The sequence below is a fragment of the Plutella xylostella genome, chromosome 5, assembly GCF_932276165.1.
Source record: "Plutella xylostella chromosome 5, ilPluXylo3.1, whole genome shotgun sequence".
Lineage (NCBI taxonomy): Eukaryota > Metazoa > Arthropoda > Insecta > Lepidoptera > Plutellidae > Plutella > Plutella xylostella.
The window spans coordinates 7,610,238-7,634,085 of record NC_063985.1 but is presented as its reverse complement, the minus strand read 5'-3'; the positions used below and the strand labels follow the sequence as shown (position 1 = coordinate 7,634,085).

At 37.5% G+C, this 23,848-nt stretch overlaps 2 protein-coding genes across 7 annotated transcripts in view; both read right to left on the bottom strand.

Moving 5' to 3' along the window:
• Positions 1-23,706, bottom strand: part of LOC105394191 (guanine nucleotide exchange factor DBS) — a 76,100-nt gene extending 52,394 nt beyond the window's left edge. For 2 of the 6 annotated variants that reach the window (XR_007268289.1, XM_048633376.1), the window contains exon 1: positions 23,266-23,706. Coding sequence is in view for 5 of the 6 variants with exons in the window: in XM_048633376.1 (XP_048489333.1) it covers positions 23,266-23,431 (166 nt within the window). In the remaining variant the exon portion in view is untranslated. Of the gene's footprint in view, positions 1-2,048; positions 2,441-6,378; positions 6,526-23,265 lie in introns of those variants that run through there. The other 4 variants (XM_048633370.1, XM_048633374.1, XM_048633373.1 and 1 more) reach the window with 4 other exon arrangements.
• Positions 7,057-13,171, bottom strand: LOC119692420. The gene is made up of 4 exons (XM_038113058.2): positions 12,925-13,171; positions 12,395-12,647; positions 11,279-11,521; positions 7,057-10,981 (listed from the first exon to the last, which is right to left on the bottom strand). Exons 2-4 carry the CDS (start codon positions 12,644-12,646, stop codon positions 9,797-9,799), a joined length of 1,680 nt encoding a protein of 559 aa, XP_037968986.1. The 5' UTR covers position 12,647; positions 12,925-13,171; the 3' UTR covers positions 7,057-9,796.
• Positions 23,707-23,848: the final 142 nt, after the last annotated feature.

Genomic DNA, 23,848 nt, shown 5'->3' with positions numbered 1-23,848 from the left:
GATACCAATTATCACCGGTTGTTAACTCTCAAAAAGTTACAAAATACGGGGGCAGATCGAGGCCGCTCATTCGACGGCTGAAACAAACAGAGTGGAACTCTCTGAAAATAAAAACTAATTCCTCCAATAGCTACATCTAAACGGTAAAACATAATTAAATAGGAAATTGTCGGAGTCTTTTAGGAAAAGTGGCGTCGACACTGAAACTATCACGACGAGCGATAGCTATACGAAATTTCCACGATCGTGTTTTGATAGTTATCCCCTCAATTGTGGCGTCTAAATTATGAAAGGGGTTTTATAGGTGTTATAAAACACACGTACCCACACATTCTAAATTAAAAACAATAATCCTTTATCTTTCTTCCAAAATATTTATGTTCACCCATTCTGTTTATAGTCCCAAATTAATCTAAAATTCACCTCTAATTCACAGAGACAGTTGCATGTCCCATACCTTATACCTACGAGTACCTACCTAGGTAGATACCTATATCAAGAAAATGGAAAAGGCGTCAGAGCTTGAAGAAATAGTAGCTGAACCGTGAAACTAAATCCCATTAGGCTTAATTGCCAGTTTTTGCTGAAGGTGGCCAAATTCAAATACATGCACATTAATATAAATATCAATTTTTCTTACGGATGTAAGTAACTATACGTACAGTGTAGGTAGGGTTCTAACTGGTTTTCATGATATTAGAGAATTGCCATCAGTGTAAAAATTTCGGAAGTTAACTGAAAAAAAAAGCTGCATTGTTTTAATGAAGATTAAAATAAGAAGTAGTGTGTACATCAAATGTAAAATCTGTAGTTTAGGCCCTGTTCCACAATGTCTGGTTAGTGGCTACTTGTGAGATAAAATACAAGCTGTCACTCTCTGTTATTATATTTTTGACAGTGACAGCAAGTATTTTATCTCACAAGTAGCCACTAACCAGACATTGTGGAACAGGGCCTTAGAATATAATAAAAACAGCAAGTCATAAAGTGTTAAATCTGCAGCTTAAAATTTAAATGTCTTGATGACCATTTAAGATTTCATGTCATTTTTTTTGTTTTAGTAAGTAGTAAAATAATGGTTAAATTAGTGTAGTGTTAGAGTATGATCAATGTAAGCATTGCTCGATAGCTGATTGCAATTGTAAAATTGTATTGAAGTTCACTTAAGGCGGTACCTGTTCAGGTCCTATCTTATAGGTCCACAGCACACTGAACCCAATTGTATAGTCAGCTTCATAAGCAGATGTACAGTTTTATACCTTGTCAAACACCCAAACTGCCTTTAGTTCATTCAAACTTTGACGGTGCGTTAGTTTGTCAATGTACTAAAGTGCTTATGGATTATGAAGCTGACCGTATTTAAAGACTTTAGATCCCTATCTAAACTTTATCATTCAAGGACCATACACAGTCAACAAGACATGGCTTCTTCGATTTTCTGTCATAAAAGATAGTGTCTTCAGCAGTCCAGTAACATGTCCCTGCTGCATCTACACTACAGTACACATAACAAAACAAATGAACTACTTAGGTAGGTGATACCTGTACAGAGGCAACAGTTTTTGCGGTTTAGTGCGATGTTTATTTTTTGTTACATTTTGAGCATTCAAGGTTAACTACGTATGCCCAAGAATAAATAAAATTCTGGTCAAATAAGCTATTCGCAGATAAGGTGTCATTTTATACTAGTATTTAAATATAACTTTGATGATAAAAGATAACTGGAAGTTTAATTAGCAATTTCTTTGATTAACTATTTTGGTCTCATTTAAAGATATATCAAATTTCTAATTTAACTACTTAATAAATGTGCAATAAAACAAGTAAATACATGCTATATTAACAATAAATACAACTCGTACGGTCTTTGTGTACACTGAAAGTGGAAAATTTCATATGACAACGCCGACCACATGCCGACACTGTAGGATCTACGGATTTCAACCATAGGATGTGTGAATATGAATAACAATAGATACAATTTAATGCCACACTGGTGGCGAGCGTTAACATCACATAAATATAGCAGGAACTAAAACTCGAATCACCATTGAGTATACCTCGAAAGAGTATCTCCAGCTTGTTGGGCACTTCAAACCGAATTTTCATATTAAAACTGTTGCACAACACACTGGCACACTATAAAATAAAATCTGGCCGTTACAAAAAGGAAAAAAAAAACGCGCGGCAACTGTTCGAAACCGGCCAGGCAAGCGGTCGCGCGATCATTCAGCCTGCTGACAAAAGCCGACTGGCGCCCTTCGCAGTGGGATGCCTCCCGCGCGGGCCACCGCCGGTCTGGCCTATATTGTGCACTGAAAACAACGCGTGAGACACATGTGATGTAACCTGCGTGCACAACGTCACGCAGCCGATACGAGATTGGAGTTTAGCTGTTTTGGTGATACGTCACATCTCTCAGACAGCTGTTCGTAGACTGAAGGCTGAAGTGAAGACCGAAGTCTCTATTGCATGTAGGATGGGTTTACACATTGTTTACCCGTATAACTATGCGATTTTGTATATGTACTTAATAGCTCTGATAATGAAGTGATAACATGGGAGGAAGTCCTTCTAGCCTATTGAGCCCTGAAGGCTGAAAGTATATTATAGTCTACATTTATCGAGCTTATGAATAATGTTCGATGATCCAATTTACAATCTCAAAAATAGTAATTTCAAACACTGCTGAAACATAATTAGACGTTGGAGACTACCACTACCACTATTGATCACGTTTTTCTGGCCATTGATTTAGACCTCATTTTATGTCTGATGTTAATGTGCATCCGTCTGTTTCCGTCCCGTTGAACTGGTGATTCCTACTTCACCTATGTCTAACATAATTTTGTACCTAATAGTACCTACCTAAACAACCTATGTTTGCTGTACTTATGTGTGATTCGTATACTTAGATGCAAAATATGTACGTCAGTAAACCAGCAACAATGGCTTCTCTTCCGTCGTCAAGAACAATAGATAGTTTGCAGAAACATATATAAATCTAAGCACAATAATAAATATTTAGTTCGTGTTAAGAATGTTTATGTTCCTGAAATATAGCAGTCTGGCCCTCGTCGGGTCAGGTAACTGAGTGAATGTCCGGCACCACGGCTCTGCCCTATTTTTAGACGGGATAACATTGCCATACTAGAGAAGACTTGTTGCACCAACAATAATAAAATCTAAAGAAACGCTAATCGTACGTTTTGATAGTACAATCAATTAAATGAGCCTTATGTAAATTTTATGAACACCCGAAAAGGAAGCTCGCGAATCTGACCATCACAGGGTCTCAAAAATATATAGGTACCTGATGAAGATCATGATGATTACATGATCAATCTAACTGATCAGCAGAGACCGGCGTCAAATGGCCGGATGAATAATAAATGCCTAATTAATAAAATAGGTATTAGAAAGAAATACAGAGAAGAAGTAATTCCGATATCCGATAGATGTTGGTATATTCCATTACCAAGTAGAAACTGTTTTAGGTTGGCAACACTGGTACCTTTGCATCTATTTCTTACTCCAGGAAGCATGCGCTGCCGTGATTGGATTACCCACAGCGGCCGGCCGCGGCTAGTAATCACTTCATTTTTATAAATGCCACTAGGTACATACTTATATGCTCTCTACGGATTACGGGTCAAAAACTCAACAGGATTTAATCCAAACATACTTAGTTAGGTACATGGATACTCATGTAGGTAATGCACCTATATCACAGGGTTTCAAATACATGTATACTCTCCCCCATAATGAAAAGAAAGTGTCACTGATAACATTTCACTCTATATGCATAGTATTACCTATGAATGTATTAACTGTTGGCTGGCGACTGCTTGGCGCTGAAAGAGGTGCGAAATGCTCCTCTGGTCATGACCTCTGACCCTCACTTCCCCAATCCTCCTGATTAGCGGTGACGTCATTGCCCGCTTCATCGAACGTCGCTATTTAGATTTTTCAACAGACATGTTGGCTATCGCTGCGGATCCTGGTGATGGTGCGGAGGCTCACCCGTGGCGAGTGGATCTAGAACATGAGCAAGTAGCGCCCCATTTTACCCGACCGGTAATGTAGGTGTAGGGTGTAGCTAGGCTACGTGACTTGTTGTAACTTCAAAGGGGCCGTCCATTAATCACGTGAGGCTCAAAGGGGGGGGGGGAGGGGGTACTGAAAACCTCACGAAACATCACGAGGGGGGAGGGGGGGTTCTCGTTAGACATCACGTGTATTAATTTTTTGTCAAATATTAGGTATTTCTGAACGGCGCAAAAATTTTAACGATTTGTAGTTTGACCTATATTTTTTCTAGTCAAAAATTGCCTTTACATAGACTTCCAAAAAAATACACGTGATCCAGGGGGGGGGAGGGGGGGTTGGTCCCAAACCTCACCAAATATCACCAGGGGGGAGGGGGGGGCCAAAAAATGAGAAAAACGACCTCACGTGATTAATGGACGGCCCCAAAGAAAACATGGCGACCTCTGAAGGGTAAGTAAATTATTGTGTAATAAAATTCAAATAAAATGAAAGTTATGGATTATAACCGAAAAATCTGCAAAAAGTACCTATGAACTACCCGACCCAAATACTTCATATTCTTAATGTTGACTTTCATATTTAATCTAAAAGCATTTCTCAATTCATAAACGCTGAGCCAACGTCTGGTAGCCGAGTAGTTATTAATTAGCCGACGGCACCCTCAGACAGGCAGGCCCTGCCACAATGCGGCGGGAACAATGGAGTCCGCGACGCGCATAGCAATCAGTCAGGTGGTCACCACTCGCTGCCAACCCTAGTAAGGACACTCACCTAACTCTAGCCTTGATAATGTATAAACTTGCGGTATTGCGTGATTGACCTTCCTAATCAGGCAATCAGCAGTTTTGGCACGCCAGCCGACGAAGTTTACGAACCTTTTGTATACGTAATTAAGTAACTTATGATTACAAGGGGTAGGGACATAATAGGAAAAGTAAGTAAAAGTGCACAACATAAGCAGATGCAAAGTTAACGCTTAACTATTGTATCCGCTTCTCGAAATAAACCAGCAAACAAGCTCAAATTAAACCGCACATAACGACAAGTGGTTTTGATGGAGATAAAAATCGGAAGGCGAAATCGGAAGATTTGGGGTAAGATGGTACTAGTGGGTGTTGTGGTTTTAAAAGATTTTCATTTGTGCCCTATTCTATTCTACCGTATATAGGAACTCTCGTATCAAAATGTATCGTAGGTATTTACGACGCGACGTGCCTAATCATAATAATGTACCTACTGCCGGTCGGAAAGACGTATCATGTCCAGTTGTGAACCTGTATTGATGATTCTAGATCTGCAGGAACACAACACTGTAGACACAAAACCTAGTCCACAAATAAAGCTGCCGAAGGTTATGTGATGAGATGATAAATAAGTATTCTAAATGAGAGCTAATAACGTCTTATTGACGTAACGGTTGAGTCTACATTACAAGCTATCTATTTACTCTCATAGATACACGCCCTTCTCTTGCAGTGAAATAAATATACTTAATAATTATTAATGAATTGTCGTTTTTTTTCAATTTACAATTTCCTAAAGAAACTATAAACTTTAGTTAAAAGTTTGTTAACTTGCTGTGACAGTACAGTGTAATGCAGCGATTTGTAGTAGAAATGTTATTATCACTCATAGTAACTATACAAGTCTTCTAAGAGGTAATGAGTGTAAATTTACATAAGTAGTTACTTATGATATATTATTTGTACCTACTTACATAAGTATGTAAAACATCAGCATTCTGTAGAACCATTGATTTGCTAAAATAGCACATCATATATTTTATAAACTACCGGGGTTTCTGCAAAACAATTACCTAAACATTTGAAGCCAGCTCTAACATAAATTGATCAATACAGACAATTGTACCCTATCTGTTTTATAGTGTAGCAAGTAATTGGCTGACCATAACTTTAATAATGTAGCAATTAAAATTACATTATTAGAAACAAAAAAAAGAAATTATCTATCCACATGAGCGGAGCGAACAAGAAAGAAGGATATATTTCATGTTGTTCAATGATGAAACAAAAATTAAAACGATTGCTTTGCTTCGCGATGTTACAAAATAGTAACAAGATACATGAGCACGTTAAAAGTTAACTATTTACATTCAATTATACGTAGTACTTACGTACTTCAACGAAGATTTGGATATCATCATATTCAATGAAGATAAATGGCAAAAGACAAAAAGTGGGTTAATTCAATAAATAATCTCTCTTCATATTTAACACTGCTGTGAAATGAACCGTCAATTAACGCCAATATCCGACTGTATATTTATTTCATCGGTAGTTTATACGATCAGAGAGAAAAGTATCTCACCGAGAGCGGCGGCGCGTCGTTCCACCTTGGAGCTGCATCTCCAGAACTTCATATCGAGTCAGTCCAGGGTCTACAGTCTACACTATCAGCCGGCGCGCCCACCGACCACCGCGCCGCGGTTATACTGCCCGAATGAAACCGAAACAATGACTTTTGTTTAGAGTTGCGCCCGCGCCGTTTACTAACCCGATGGCTGGGCAACACAGATATATATCTGCATAGATATAGATATATATATTATCTGTGCTGGGCAATGAGCCGTTCATCGCACTTGCAGGCGCACCCGGCGGCTGCAACGACCCACTGATTGGAGGAAGTCGTGGGAGCCGCAGACGAGGAAGGGCCTAATGATTGTGGATAAACACATTTCAATTCGGACCCATTGGCCCGAGTTAAAATAATGGTGATCAATTTGACAGCTTTTTTTCAGACCAAAGCTGTAATGCAAATTATACACGTTTGTTTATTTTAAAGAAATAAATGCACAAACACAAAGACAATTTCTACAATAAGTACCGAACCTCAATAATGGTAATGATTAATTATTTTTAGGGTGCGGAAACAGTTTTTACAAGTGTAAATGACGACCAATATGGATGATGATTGTTTTTACCGTATTGGTGGCAGTCATTGAGAGTTTCAGGGTGCTGGGTTGTTATAAAATAAAATACGTCCAAGTCTTAGCGTATAAAAGTTTATTTTCTATCACATTATGACTTTCTACGATATAAGTTTTGGAACAGATACCAATTATCTGCTTAGGGCAGGAGGTTCGAAGCAAAAAAGGCAAATACATATTGAATAATAAAATATGAAATCAACCTCACAAAAATCTTTAAACATGTTATCCAGCATTCGGTTGAATTATCAAATAACAGTAAATGAACACTGGTTTATCATTAGACTCAATTATACAATTAATACAATGTAAAAGTTTTGTTGGTAAAAGTATATCCAAAAGGCTCTCGACATGAAAAGGCAAAATTACATAAGCGTAAGATTAAAGTTTACTTATTTTTGAATTTGTATTGCTCTGAAATAAATTGTTAGTAAATATATTTCAACACGCACCTATCGTTCTTAAATTTAACAGACTTGAAAATCTAACTCAATACGTATTTGCAAGTGAAATTCAGTCAATCATCTTTCCTTCGAAATTTATTATTATTGCACTATAAAAATACATACATGGATAAGCATATGTCTAGGCACATTTCTGTACTAACTACACTTAGGATTTCAAATATAAATATAGTTTATCAATTACACAAGAAAAGATCTTTAGCATCTTAGCGGCGTTTAAAAACTGCTTGTAGTATGCCCCGATACTATGGAATATGGGGACTATGCAAGTCATAAGATACCTTCCATTGGTAAGAATAGCGGCAAATTATTTGCCTCTTTCTGGCCTGCTGCTACTGGTAAGATGCAATTAGTTTAGGATGCTGCCACTGCGCCATACCATGTTAATAACGATACTTCCCTACTGAATTTATTCTGATAACTAGCCCCCAATGATGAGATTTCTAAACCTCCAAATGGTCTGAAAGCATCCTATACTACTCCACGGTAAGGCTTTATATTCAGAACACGGGTTGATTGACATTTCCACACAAACGTTATAACGCGCGTTGATAAAGAAGCAATATACAAATGGCGGACGGACTCAGGCTATCTTGTAGATTTAGTTCCTACAGGGTTTTTAGACTATGCATAAACTATAAGTAAACGTTTCTCGCATACTAAGTGGCGCCTCTAGCGGAAACTTAAATAAAACTTATAGCCGTTTTTATCTTTTATATAAAACTTGTAAAACATCTACTGTTCTGTTTATATCAATGCTCCTTCCTACTTCCAGTTTAACGGCCGCCAATTTTACATTGCATCTTTATCTGCGGACGTTATAACATTACTAAGTTATACTGTAAGAAAGCCTACTGTTCTTTTTTTTTAAATATTGGACACTTCAGCCAATTTAGTTCATTTTATATACAAAATATATACGTTTATGTACTTCATTTTGTATAGATAACCTAGCATGCTATATTGGAGCTGATATACAATCCTAAAATTACTTATTTACTTATATGTATTCAAATAGATGTCACTAGTTATTTTTGCCTGAATGCAAATTAAGGTCTTCTCCAAATCTTTAAAAAAACATTGTGATATGTGTAAAACTGTTCATGAGGAAATTAATTGGAGCTTATGTATAGTTGTGATTATTGTACCCGAATAAAATAAATTATTTGTTTGAGAAGTGAGTGGACTTTTAATATTTTTTTGTCAATTTGCGATCAGCAGCCTTCAAATTCATATAATTACGCCGACTGCAGTTACTGTTTCCAGTTTATTTAAAGGCACTATAAAATGTTTTTTTATACACAATCACGTAAAGCTTTTCCTTGGTTTATAAACGGTGATGAAACGTATGAAGATAACCATATATCTTAAAAAAATAAGAATTGTATATTTAATCAACACTCAAAATGTTATACAATTCTCACGTTTTCTAAAATTTTACTGTTTATGTTCAAGGAACGTTCAGATACAAGTAATGTTAGTTCATATTAACCGCAGGTTTGAGTGTTGCTTACACATACAATGAGTTTAAATATACACACTAAAATGTCACTACTCAGTTCACACCATTCATGAATTCACGATACCATCAGCATTAATAAAATAATTTATTGTTAAACCTACTAAGGGAATTAAAACCTCATATAAAATACGTAGCTACCGCTATCATAGATTGGTTTCCTATGGTATACATATCATAATATAGTTCACGCTTAGAGAGTCAAGTAATATCTATATTCCATTTTTATAATCATAAAATCAATCCCAATCCCAAGTTTGTGATAAGTAGAAAATAATTATGTAAAAGTTAATAAATACATATTTTATAAGGACTTTGTTTACGATTAGGTATATTCCAAATTCCAATTCATAAGATACTTCTTACTTAAGTTAATTCTCTGAATCCTGTCAGGAGAGAAATCTACTGAAAATCTGCTCGTTTTCCCTTCATGGTATATTTACAGAAATTAATGCACATAATATATGGGTTGTGTAAAATATGTTCCACACATAAATCACTCACTCTCGCAGCGAAACTATAGGGCTAAATAACTTAAACCTATCACTATAAATAAAGTGTCTACAAACAATACTGAGTTTCCGAGATGGTACTTATTAATTATTGCCGAAGTTACTCTTATATCCAATTTGTCCAATTCATGTGCACCCACTCGGGTAATACGCCAATAAAAATCTGAGTCCACCCTTTCACGAGTGTCAATAGCATCAGTCAAGTGGTATCCATCGTTACTGTGGTACAGGGAGTGGTCTAGTTGACATTGTAGACGATGGTGTCGTCGTCCGCGCCGCCCGCCAGCGAGGCGCCGTCGTGCTGTCAATGCCGGTACCAGGTGCCCTGCACGCGCGTCTGGAAGTGCGACACGGGGGTGACGATGTAGGCCTGCTGCGGCTGCTGCACCACCGCCAGCGGGATGACCTGCTGCGCCATCTCCACGGGCTGCTCGCCCTCGGCCACGCCCAGCGGCTGCAGGTGCGCGCCCTGCTGCAGCACCTGCTGGTGCTGGGACACCTGCGGCACCAGCATCTGCTGCTGCATCTGCTGCGGCTGCTGCTGCTGCTGGTGGATCACCACGTGCGGCTGCGACTGCATCTGCTGGTGCTGCACCTGCACCTGCACTTGCTGCTGCTGTTGTTGTTGCTGTTGCTGCTGTTGTTGTTGTTGTTGCTGCTGTTGCTGCTGCGCCTGGTGCTGCGCCTGCTGCTCGCGCTGCTCCTGCTCCTCCTGCTTCTTCTTGGCGTCCATGGCGGCCTTCTTGGCGTCCGCCTTCTCCTTCTCCTGCTGGATCCGCACGGGGTCCTTGTTCTTGTCGTAGCTCATGCACTTGCCGCTGCGGAACGGCACCAACTCCTTCGGCGGCTCAGTCTTTTTGGTGCAGAACTTGACCTGCGGGAACTGATCCTTCATGAACTGCCTGAAGGTGGAGTAGCCCATCAATTTCACTCCGGGCTCCAGAATTTCCCCATACTCCTTGTATGCCTCAAACAAGTGTTTCCGAGAGTCACCTTGGATGTACACTGCTTTGCTGTTGTTCTTTTTGCCTTGTTCGCCGGACGGCTGAACATCCTTTGGTGAGCTCGCGTGCTGCTTGAGGTACTCCTTTAAGAAGTTGGTGGCGTGCTTGTAGATGTCGAGCGTGAACGTGTTGTAGGGCTTCTTGCCGACGTTCCCGTGGATGCGCGGGGCCACGCCGTGCGTCATCACGTGCTGCCTGATACGTTTCAGTTGATAGTGGGTAACATTTTCGAGATACAAAAATGCTTCAAGACAAACCTTTCTGCCCTGGTAGACATAGCAAGCTCTGAGTCTCCTCCTGACCTTGTGGCGCGAGGTCTCGGCCGGGTTGGCCAGGCTGGCCATGGTGATGCCCATCAGATACATGTCGTGCTCACTCTTTGTCAGCTCCGCGATGTTGAGGCGGTGGCGGTACACTGCCTCCGGATTCAACCCGCGGTAGCAGTTGTCCTTGCAGTCACAACCCCTGCCAAGTCTGTCTTCCACCTGAAAATTATAAATTGTCATTTGTAGAAGCTGTGGGTAAGTGAATAAGTAATTGAGTAGGTAAATTAATAATTACTAAACTAAACAGTAAGTTACAACACAAAACAAAGCCAATATGTGAATAGTATTTTACACACATGGGCCTAGTTTTTGTAGAAAGAGGGTAAATATTCAAGACTAGGCTGTAAATATTGATAAATTATAAAATATATGTTTCATTTCTAGGATCCAAACTTACTTTTGGCCTACAACTTATCTTTATATAAAATCATAGCAAAATAGAATACATCAACATACCTGAGTTGGATTATCCTCCAGTTTATTATCAATGACTTCATCATCACTGTCCGAGTCTCCTCCTTTCTTTTTCTTTTTAATGACAGTCTTCTTCTCCACCTTGGGTTTTATCTCGGCAATTTCCATCTCTCCACCCTCCCCGTCCACATTAGGATTGGCTCCAAACTCCATGTAATTACCGCCACCCATTGCTTGCAGGTTCTCACCATTCTCAACTTGTATTGTATGCCCTTGCCATAGCACCTGAAAACATTAGTTTAAACTTGATTATTGTATGTCCAGCATTGTGAATACAAACTACCTATTTAAAAAATAATATAACAGGGCTAAAAATGCACATCCATTTTAATTGACTACACATTGTTCTGCGAGGAAAAATACCTCGGATACAGGTAAGTTACTTCGATATTTCGAATAGTCTTCAGATTAGGGCATGCAATACCGGAACAATTTTCAATACCGGTATTGAGTTCCGGTATTACAATTCAATACCGGGATCCCGGTATTAATACCGGTATTAGACTTCCTTGTAATAAATGGCATATACTGTGTTTAAAGGTCGTATACATCAAAATAAAACAAGAAAATGCAATCATATTCTGTATTTTGTTGTAGATTTTTACGAGAATTAAGTTTTAGAGTATAAATTTTAGAATACATTATTTTTTTACATCCGGTGCCGGTTTTCGCATGGTCAACAGTAGATTTCTAGCAGCCGAAAACTGCATTAAACGGTTGGGAACAAGTGCGCTTTCACAGTATATAGGAACACAAGGCTAACTAAATCTTAATCGCTTTATTTATAGCCTAAAAAAGTCCGATTCCGGTATTACTTCAATACCGGTATTAACTTTCAATACCGGTATTGAAAAAAGCGGGAATTTTGTCCGGGATCCCGGTATTACGGATACCGGTATTGCGGTATTGCATGCCCTACTTCAGATGCGGTCGAGACAAATATACTTAGGCCGAGTAGTATCAAATGAATTCAACCAAAGTTGACGGAATGAATTCTTCAATGATTTGCAAATGTGTTAGAGTTGTTTAGTGATGCAATTTTTCTCCCAAATTAATGAGTAACTCGGAGCACTAGTTGTAAAACACATCAAACAGTACCTGCTCCTGATGGCCATTGTAGTTATGCTGCTGCATATTCTGCTGGCCGGACATCTCAAACACGGAGTGCTGCCCCATGACGGGCGTGTGCCACTGCGCGCCCTCGCCGTACTCGCCGCTGTCCTGCTGGATGGACACGATGATGGCCTCCTTGCTGTCCACGCTCCGCCGCTCCACCGACAGCAGCGAGTGCAGCACCTCACTCGCCTCCTTCTCCGCAGGATTCACCACCTCCATCTTCTCAAACGACATCCTACAAAGCAACGGCACACGTAAAACCACATGTACCTACGTATGACTATGTACAGACAACCCGCCCTTCTAGACGTGGGATTTCACATTTTCTGCACCGTGTAAAGGCAGATTGAGAAAACCGCGAGAAGTTTTCAAATTTCATGTAAATAAACATAACAAAAATCATGCAATTATTAACCTTAATCGCGTTTTTTAAGTTTCATTATCGCATAGCGGATCGAACTCCCGTGGAATATTGGGCCATATAGTCATGACAGAGGAAGAATTAAACTTACCTTTTTCACGTTAAAACACTTGCCGAGATCGCAAAAATAGTATCACCAACGTTAGATACGCACTGCACTGTATTATTCTTCACTCCATTACTACATTGCAGTCATAATTGACGAGAAATGTACGAATATTTCACTTCATTTACGGAAGCAAATATGGCGATCGCTTTCCGTGAATAAAGTCGGAGGACGCCGTAGAACACGTCAATAGTACAGTGCGCGGCCGCCAGGGGCGCTTTGGTGAAGCGAACATCCGCTACGACGCCATCACAGAGAAGCTAAAAAGTGCGCGAAATTTGAACTTTTAACGGAGAAGAGCCCAAACATGTTAGAAACAAAACACATAAGAAACGTAACGACGTATACAAAGTGGAATTTTATAAGTGTATAATAACATGTATCAGTGTACTTATGTATAGCAATAAACTTAAAACCTATTGAAGTAAGTATTTATTTTTCTAATCGATCTCAATCAATCATAAAAAATTACCGTAGCTTAAGCGTAGAACTAGGCGTTTTTGTATTTTTAGTAGAATCATGCACCCTTAATAATTAGGAAAATAAATTTATTTTACTCGCCTCCAAGGCAATTAATTATTTACTGCAAATTTCATTAAAAAAATCAATAGTTTAAAGGTGTTCTAGGTTTAGGTCATTGTGAAAGATATTATTTGTAGACTCATCGCGGAACACCTACCTACCGGGTAAAATTAAAATGTACCTATTTATTTCCAATCATCATCATCATCAGCCTATAGCAGTCCACTGCTGGACGTAGGCCTCTCCCAAAGCACGCCACTGGATGCGATCTTTAGCTTTAGCTATTTAGTAATTTTAATCTATTTTTCTTAACTTTGTTCTAAAATTTATTGTATACAGTTCCGATGCAAGTCTGGTTATTATTCTGTGGCACGGGTTTTAGGCTGGCCGCGAACACACGTTTTCTGTACTTATTCAATTTTCGATTGTTTTTCTGTATTCGGACTGCATTGAATCAGTCGAAAATGCATTTAATGAAGCACACGTTCACTTTTTTCAAGCCGTAGCCGGCGCGAACAATTAAAGAAAAACGAACGTTTGTCTTACGGAATTCCAATTCAAAATTGTGCATTAGGAAATCTAATACGGAAAACGTGTGTTGTGTAGTTTAATGCGGCCAGCCTTATGCGTAAAATAACTTTTTTTTTTTGGTAAGTACACTTTAACCACCACACGCCACCATGAGTCCATGACCCACCTGCCACCGCAGAGGCTAATAATAACGCGGAAACCACCAATAAACAGATCGATATCTGGGCAGTTCTTCTTTTTAACCTACATAATGGGTAAAAAATTATCCCGAATTTGAAAAAAAATACTTTAGCTTTTTGGTGAACTCTAATAATTTTTATGATAGCTACATTTCTATTCTATCGAAAAAGATGGTTGGCCGCGAAGTTTAAGTATTTTTTCAAGATTTTCAGAACATAATACGTGGATAAGGCAAAGAAAATTACACCTTCGTCACAGAATCTTTTATTTTTTTTTATCGAAATAGTCTTCGTCGATTAAAATGAAACTTTTTTGATACCATAATAAACAAAATACCATTTTAGAAAACATATGAAGGAATGGATTTTTAGTAATAACAAAATATTTATTAAGTAGTTATTACCACTCTGTCACAATTTCAGCTAAAATGAAGCTTGTTTTTGCTATAAATATTTTTTCGCTACTAATTACAGTCAAAAATTAACAGCATAGACGTTAACATCAATGACTAAATTTAATATGATTTTTCCAAAGTTGCACTATTTATAACAGAACATGTAAACGACCAAAAATAAGTTGACTACCAGGAGACACCCATCGTTACAGAGTGGTAAACGATGTGACAGAGTTGTTATTCTATTAAATATGCGGCAGCGTTTTGGAATAAAACAGTTTTATTTAAAAATAATAATTTAGTAACTTACTTATAAATCATTATGGTTTCAAGTTAGTCAAAAAAATTAGTGGATATATCTTAATTGTTAGTATAACTAATGAAATCACACTTGAGAACCTCTGGAGAGTGAAATATCCGTATTTCAGGAACTTAAAGGACAAATTTGTTTCAACTACATAAAATAGTGTTTATCTGCACAAATAATATTTTCGGCAACCTAAAATTTAAGTAACTTAATGGAAAATTACGTAATTTGTTAAAGTTTTAACCAGCCATATTTCGAAAATACAGCAGTGGCTCTTAGAACTTGAAAAAAATACTCTTTCCTTTTTTAATTGCCTTAGAAGCTGGAAGGACTTTAATGTTATCATCAAACATCCGATAAATCATTCTCCACCATATTAAACAGTCTACCACATTTATCGTCTGTTCTTGAGAACAATAGCACGAAATTACCTTTTTCACAAACGAAACTTTTTATTAATGCAGCGCAAGTGTATTGGACGTTCCTTTCGCTTCTTACTTTAACCAAAACGTGTAGTTTCTCTTCAATTTTTCTTTGATGAATTTCCTCAGGTTGGAGTGTTTCGTAAGAATGTGACAGATTTGTCGTGTGACAGAGGGGTAAAATGTGTTGCAAAGTCGATTAGCATTTAAACAGTAACATAAAGTGTAATATTCACATGTTGATTGCAAAGTAATTGTTATTACTAATGAGTAAATAACAAAATAATAATTTAATTGTATTTTATTTTAACAATTACCTACGTGACGAAGCTGTCGCCGAATAAACACACGCACCTCCTGTCACACTTTGCGGGTGGCTGATACGCGGTGTCTGGATCTCAAAGGGGAAATCTTACCAAGGGGAAAAGGAGACCTAAACTCTGATCGATGGCAATAAGGACGAGTGGCTCAAACAAATATTTTAAATGGCAACCTACGTGACAGAATGTAATTACTAAAACATTAGGTAGTAAAAGACAATTTTTCAACATTTTTTTAAAATATTTCTGAAATCATTTAAAAATATATATTTTGTTTTACTAAATAGGTAATATCTTCTGGAGTTTAAATAAATTTTTATATTTTATGTCGTCATATATATTTTTTGTAACATTATCGAATATGCGCAGGATGAAGTGGTGGGAGACAGCCAAGATTCGTATGAAATACACCTCTGTCACGCGGATTTACCACTCTGTAACGTAATTTTAAATACAAAAATATAAATTTATATTTTTGTAAACGTGCACAGCCGTTGTGTTTTTAGTACAATGCACGCTGAAATATAAATAAATAAATAAATATTTGAAAAACTCATGATTTTTTCTTCACAACTGATGGAGACTAAGTTATGTAGGTTAAAAAGAAGAACTGCCCATCTACTACCTCTCTAAAGTGTAAGTATAAAGTAAGAACCAACCAACATAGAAAGTGTGGGGTAGTTATCTGTTTCTTTCCTACCTGTAGTAGTATCTGTAGTACCTACCTAAAATAATAATATTTTTTGCGATGATCTCTCACACGGCCATTCGACCCCAAGCTAGGCAGAGCCTATTTGGGTATCGAATAGCTATCTTTACTTTACCTAGATACAAGACATAGATATATTAATATTAACCCCAATACCCGAGTAGGTACTACGAATATCTGCCCCGGTCGGAGATCGAACCCGGGACCTTCGGCATAGAAGTTTGGGTCACTAGTAGCTAGTGTCCCTAACTGCTATGCCGACCATTTGGTAGTCGCATCTACCTAACCTACAGAGTGTCCCTAAAGGGTACCTACTAGTTATTATTCTGTGCTACTGCTAAATGTAAGCATGGATGAAACGGTACAACGGATTCTATGGTATGACCGGTGTTTAAAGAATTTGTTTACCGTGATTTTCACTAGATGGCGCTGATGTACTATTTCTACATCGCGGTATGGTTGTGTTTAGCAACCACCATATAAGGCTTCCTATACTTCTATTAAAAACTTGTGTGTGAATCTATACTAAAGTGTTTTACTTAACTATTTGGTCCTTCGGAAGCGGATAAATGTAAAAAGTGCAATATAAAATGTGACAAATGTGAAATGTGCCAAAGTGAAAAAGTGGTAAAGTCGTGATCTCTGGGTAAGTAAAAAGAGTACCAGAGCAATCGTCACTTGTTTTGAAGTTGACCTTTGATCCTAGTGCTTTTTTCAAACACTTAGAAAAATTTCTGCGATTTTGGACTCTGACAAAATTTGAACGAATTTTGAACTTTGAAAATTTGAAGTTTTATTATTGATTTCGGACTGATTTGAAACTATGGAGAAACTTTGTCAATCACAACGTCTCTTATCAGAAAGAATATCTAAGCTATTAAGTAACACTAAGAAGACGCCTAAGACTAGATACACAGTGGGTTACATCGAAACACGGATGGAAACACTTGAAGGTTATTGGACATTGTTTAACACACAATACAACGAGATCAATAATACAGTCACAGATGAGGTCCTAGCAGAAATAAGACTTAACATACACGAGAATTTCGATACAGCGGAAGAACATTACTTAGACCTGAAAACTTTACTGAAAGATTGTTTGATAGAACTCACAAAGAAAGATACACAACAGTGTTCAACAGAAAACGCTGCGAATAATGACACAACTTCTATCAAACGCACAAAGTTACCGCCCATACCAATACCCACTTTTTCCGGAAATTACAATGATTGGATGAGTTACAGAGATTTATTCATAGCACTAATACACAATGACACTGACTTATCAAAGATAGAAAAACACCATTACCTGAAATCTAGCCTAACAGGAGAAGCCCAACAATTACTCAAGCACTTCTCACTGACAGATGCAAACTATGACGCAGCATGGAAAACGTTAGAGGATCGTTACAATAACAAACGAATTATTGTAAACACAATACTTAATCGCCTACTCAATCAGAAGAAGATATCGAATGAATGTGTTCGAAGTACAAAAGATTTACTCGACACCACAAAGGAATGCCTAAATTCATTACAAAACCTTCAGATTGATACCTGTAGCTGGGATGCGATTATAGTACACATTGTTGTTGCAAAGCTCGATATGGAGTCTCACAAGCTTTGGGAACAGTCACTTGGATCTTCTACTGACATAGCCACATTCACACAACTATCTGCGTACTTAGAAACTAGATTCAGATCAATGGAAATGATGTCCAAATCACAAATAACATACAAACCAGAGTACATAAGACCACCACCACAAACACAAAAGGCTACATCCGTAAAATCATTTGTCACTGAAGAACACACAATAGAATGCACTTTTTGTCACAAGAATCATTATGTTTGCCACTGTAAAGAATTTGCCGCACTAGATATACCACAAAGACAAGAATTCATAAAGGAAAACGAGATCTGTTTTAATTGCCTAGTCAAGGGACACAGACTGAAAGACTGTCGCTCTATCACAAGCTGTAGGAAATGTGGTCGACGTCATCATACTTTACTGCACGTTACGTACGATAACGTGAGAACAGCTGAAAAAGAACCTGAGAAAGATGAAGCGGTGACATTGAAGACTCAGACCATCACAAACACATGCAACAGCGCACAGGTTATTTTAGCGACTGCCTTGATATCAGTTACTTCAAAGTATGGAAAAACGCACACACTAAGAGCGCTTATTGATCAAGCATCACAGGCGTCTTTTATCACTGAAGCAGCTGCACAACTTCTTGGCCTTGATCTAACTTATGTAGATGGCAAAATCACAGGCATATCAGACACATCAGTGGTATCCACAAAGTCTATGGTGAAATTGACACTATGCTCAACACAAGAAAACGAAGATACACAAATCACAACCAACGCATACGTATTCAAAAAACTCTCCTCCTTGTTACCATCACAAGAGTTCTCTAAAGATACCTGGCCTTCTCATGAATGTATGAAACTTGCCGATCCACAATATTACAAGCCAGGATCTATAGACGTATTGCTTGGTGCAGAAGTACACGCACAAATAATCCTAGATGGAATAAAAAGACACAACTCCTTGATTGCTCTCAATTCCCGACTGGGCTGGATCATATCTGGAAGAGTTACACCAACTGATGCACACCCACACAATATTGTTGTGGCACATATAAAGTTTGAAGTAGATCAGTTCCGAGACAAAAAAGAGTACTTACCTGAAAAGAAGTCGATGACTAATGAAGAGATTCAGTGTGAAGAGCAACACAAGAAAACTTACACTCGAAACGCTGAACTAACACAATTACTACAACTGGAAAAAATACCTGAAATTAAGAATAAATTCATGAAGAAATACGAAGAGAAGTTACACACGGAGAAAGTACCTGAAACAGAAAAAGAAAGATTAGATGGTGGAAAACCCTACTACTTACCTGACCATGCAGTAATAAATACTAAACTTCAACTTGTCGATGATGGAAGCGCCAAACCTGTGAAAACAAACAACATTAATGAAGAGCTTCTTGTTTATCCACCTTCACAACAAGATACACGAGATTTACTTACACCGATGCGTACCTTACACGAAATTGCACATTGTGAACGCGAAGAATTAACTGAAAAAGAAGCTACTTTGAAGACACATAACATAGATGAATTGTTGATGAGAGCATCCACTGAGAAACATTCAGTAATGCTACGAAAGCGAATGACACAGCGTCTCTCACGCGGAGGCTTGTCCTTACACAAGTGGTCTTCTCATAGTGAACTAGTGATGAGTGAAATTCCTCAATGTGTTTAAGAGTTTCAAAGTGATGTGAACATTAAAGATGCATAAAGTGATAATTTCGAAATGAAAATGGTTATGGACACTAAGAAAACTATTGTTACTGAACTTATATTTACTTGATTTGATTTTATACACATTTAAATCTGTAGACAACATAGAATGTAGGTACATCTTTAGTGTAGCTATTGTCCTACATTCGTTGAATTTGATTTTTAACATACTGAAATTTTTTACCACCTCTTTTACTAAAATTCTATGTCAAGTTAATTGTAAGCACTAAATACTAACTACAAAATATTGCATTGTTCCTTAATTATTGTGATACTTTCAAGATTATCTTACTTGTTATTAAGGACATTAATAGTCCTTGGGGGGCGATATGTTTAAAGAATTTGTTTACCGTGATTTTCACTAGATGGCGCTGATGTACTATTTCTACATCGCGGTATGGTTGTGTTTAGCAACCACCATATAAGGCTTCCTATACTTCTATTAAAAACTTGTGTGTGAATCTATACTAAAGTGTTTTACTTAACTAACCGGTATAAGTAAATTTATCAAAGTCAAAGTCAAAGTCAAAGTATTTATTTGTAAACATAGGTTAGTAATACAATGGTCTTAAATATAAATTGTTAGTTTCTCTATGTTTTGCCATACTTATGGCGTACAAATTTATTTACAAGAAATTTATAAATTGACAAATATTAGAAAAAAATATACAAAAAATCACAATAATTTTAAAAAAATAATAAAAGATAAAATATCACACAAGTCAAAGGTTCATAAAATAGTATTCAATTTAAAAAAAAAAAACAAAATAATAGGCTAGTAATTATATTTAGATATTTACACTCACGAGAAATACCTAAACAAGTTCCAGTGACATCTATTATTTACCGGAATAGACTAGCCGTTTGCAATATTGAAGACTACAATACCTAAATAAAACCATGCATCAGAATATTACTTTTTTTTTTTTTAATGTAGCCTGGTTAGTGTCCCACTGCTGGGCAAAGGCCTCCTTATAAATTGACCACCGGTCCCGATCCTGTGCCTCCTTCGGCCATTGAGGTAAAAACTTGTCGAGGTCGTCCCGCCATCTCCGTCTGGGTCTTCCTTATATATAAGAATATTACTTACCAACTAAAAACATACGTATCTAAATAAAAATCGGGTCATTTAGAGTCGACATTTTCTAACACGTACATTCATAATATCCGTCTTTTTGTAGAGGGTAAAAAACCTTCGAGGTATGTTAACTACCTTTACCGATAAATATTTTGTAATAGTAGCCCTTTCCTCGCATAAGAGCTTATCCTTCGATGAAAACCTACAAGTAACTTAACAGGGTTCCTTTGCTGCATGCAATAAGGCAACGAGCAATGCCATTTACAGATTGTTACAAAAGTGGTATAAAGCCCAAAGGGGTTACTCAGGGGGTAATTCTGAACCACTTTTGTCCTAAGAAATTTGGAAATTAGCAAAAAAGGACTCCATAGAAACTTTTTGGTTACGGACTTTAATTCTACGTCTTGGTGGCGTTACGGAAATAAAGCTGAAAGCTTTAATTCGTGAGGTTCGAATTATGCCATGTATACCGTATACCAATGAATTCTTTAGAAATAAGGTATTTAACTCTTACGGTGAAGAAAAACATCGTGAGGAAACCTGCATTCTAGATGTGTTATGTGTACCTACTACCTACCCTAAATACTATTTTCTCATTCGAAAACGGCGATACGGATCGCGACCTATCACGTCAGTACAACAAATGCGAAAAGCGGGTGACTGACTAGCCAACAGTCACATTGCGTTGACTACAAATAACTCAGTATCTTATAACCTACCGAAGGCTTCTCTGTGGTACCTAACTAAGCTTTTTTAAGAATAGAATCATTAGCGATGCCAGAATCAAAATGGCTGCAGGAAATATTCATGATGGGGTGATCAACGATGCGAAACAAGCCTGGCACAGACTAAATTGCCTGCTTGCTGTAGGGCCTTAGGTTAGCTAGACGGCAACGGCTAGGTATTGTATAGGACCCCTTTTTCCTACCCTTTGAGCGGTATTTTTTATTGTATTGTCATGTTAATATTTTCATTTAATTGTCTTGAGAATTTATAAGTAAGTAGTCTATTTTTCGTCGTCTTCAAAATAGTTCAGGTACTTTTTTAATTAAAAAAAGTGGAATGAGTAGTAGGTACTTACTGCGGATATTAATCTCAATCGTTAGATCCTATATAGCTACATAGTTAGGTTGGATTATGTATTGTAGGTAGGTCTAGGTACCTACCAAAGTACAAAGTATGAGGAGAGAGATGAAACTATCTATGGCACAGAGAACTCCCTTGTATGTACGATGCTTACTGCATACTGCACAAGCCACTTCATCATGAACATTTAAACAGAGTGTCGGCATCATTTCATGTCTGACGGATGATTTAATTTCGTACGGTCTATCAGGAAAACCCCGGAAGCGTTTCTATTGATTGATGAAATACAAAGATTGGATTGCAGAGCCTCCTGAGTCCTACGTTATCAACGCTTTATCTCGTTGAATTGAATGATAGCTCTAAAATGCAGGTGTAGCCTAAGGACCTAGGTATTAGTTTTTGTGACGAATAAAGAGCACTAACAGATACCTAAGTAAATGTGAAAATTGTAAATCAGCTTAGTACAACCACAGTATTATAGTACCTACGTACCTATACCTTCTAGATACAGGAAAGTTACAGAAATCAACAGAACTGTTGTTTTTTTGACCTCAGGATTGTGATGTGAGTTTGGGATGACAAAAAATATAGGTGAAAAATATTTTCACGCGAAACCTACGAATGAAACCTTGATGAAGCTGCGATTACGAAGCTCGCGGGAAAAAGCTTATTTGTAAAATTAATATAAGTACTTACTTAACATGAATCATATGACAGCTGTCACACCATTCGTTCTATTTGACATTTGATTGGTTTCAAGGGAAAACCAACTTTATTTACCAGACATAAGAATCTGTCAATCAAACGTCATCATAGGGCTCAGTGGGCTCAAGCTATATTTTACACTTGATAAAAAACGCGATTTTCCAATATCTACTTAAGTAAGGTTACATAAAACTTACCTACCTATTTGTAAACAATTCTTCCTCTAAACCTTTCGTTTTTATAGTAAACTAGCTGTTCCCGCAAGCTTCGCTTCGCCTTAAAAAGTTTTCCCGTGGGAATTCCGGGATAAAAATAGCCTATGTTCTTTCCCATGGTCTAGACTATCTGTATACCAAATTTCATTCAAATCCGTTCACTAGTTTTGGCATGATAGCGTAACAGACAGACAGACAGACACAGATACTTTCGCATTTATAATATTAATATATAGTTAGGATAAATATTAAATAAGTATAGTGTGCCTAAATAAATAACTAATGTACGTACATAATTTTACCTAATAATACCTATGATTAGTTAAATGAATTCCATTAACTACATAATATACCTACTTATAAGTAACTAAGTACTTATTTAAAATAAGTAAGTAAAGAAATGTATTGTTTATACTCCTAATATAAATTGCCATTTCCCTGCCTTTAGTATAAGTACCTTCAATGCATATAGTAAGAACTGAGAGTATTACCTATTTAAAGGCAAACCCATGCTGCAAGTATAGTCTAGGACTCACCAACGGCAGAGTCCAGGGCGAAGCAGCTGCTCCGCGACTTCACCACGGCCGGGGCAGGCCCCTCAGGCCACTCCATCCGTTCCTCCATAGCCTTCGACGCACTCCTCTTAAACTGCTCCAGAAAACTGTCTATTTGCGTCTCTATACTCGTCGGAGAGTTAGCCATCGTTTACACCGAAACACCAAAAACAAACACACTCACGCCGCGAAAAGATTTTTTAAGCTTTTTATTTAATACCTAGGTTACGATAAAACATTAATTTACAGCACAGGAAATGTTTGTTGTTCTTCATTTTGGTGATAAAAATCGTTCATCGACCCTTACGCACTAAATAGAACGTCATATTAAAATATTACCGCGGGCCCTGAACGGAACTAGCGCATTGGGTGACTTTACCTTACTACCGATACCGTTATTCTATAAACGGTATCAAAAATAAAGCGACACCCACCGACATCTATCGATCCTCACCTACAGCTGTTTACTAGTGTTGCCAGTCTTAAAATCATAATTGCCACTCACAATAAAATTCTGATCACGTAAATATATATTTTAATATTAGTTAAAGTTGCTCTAATCTCG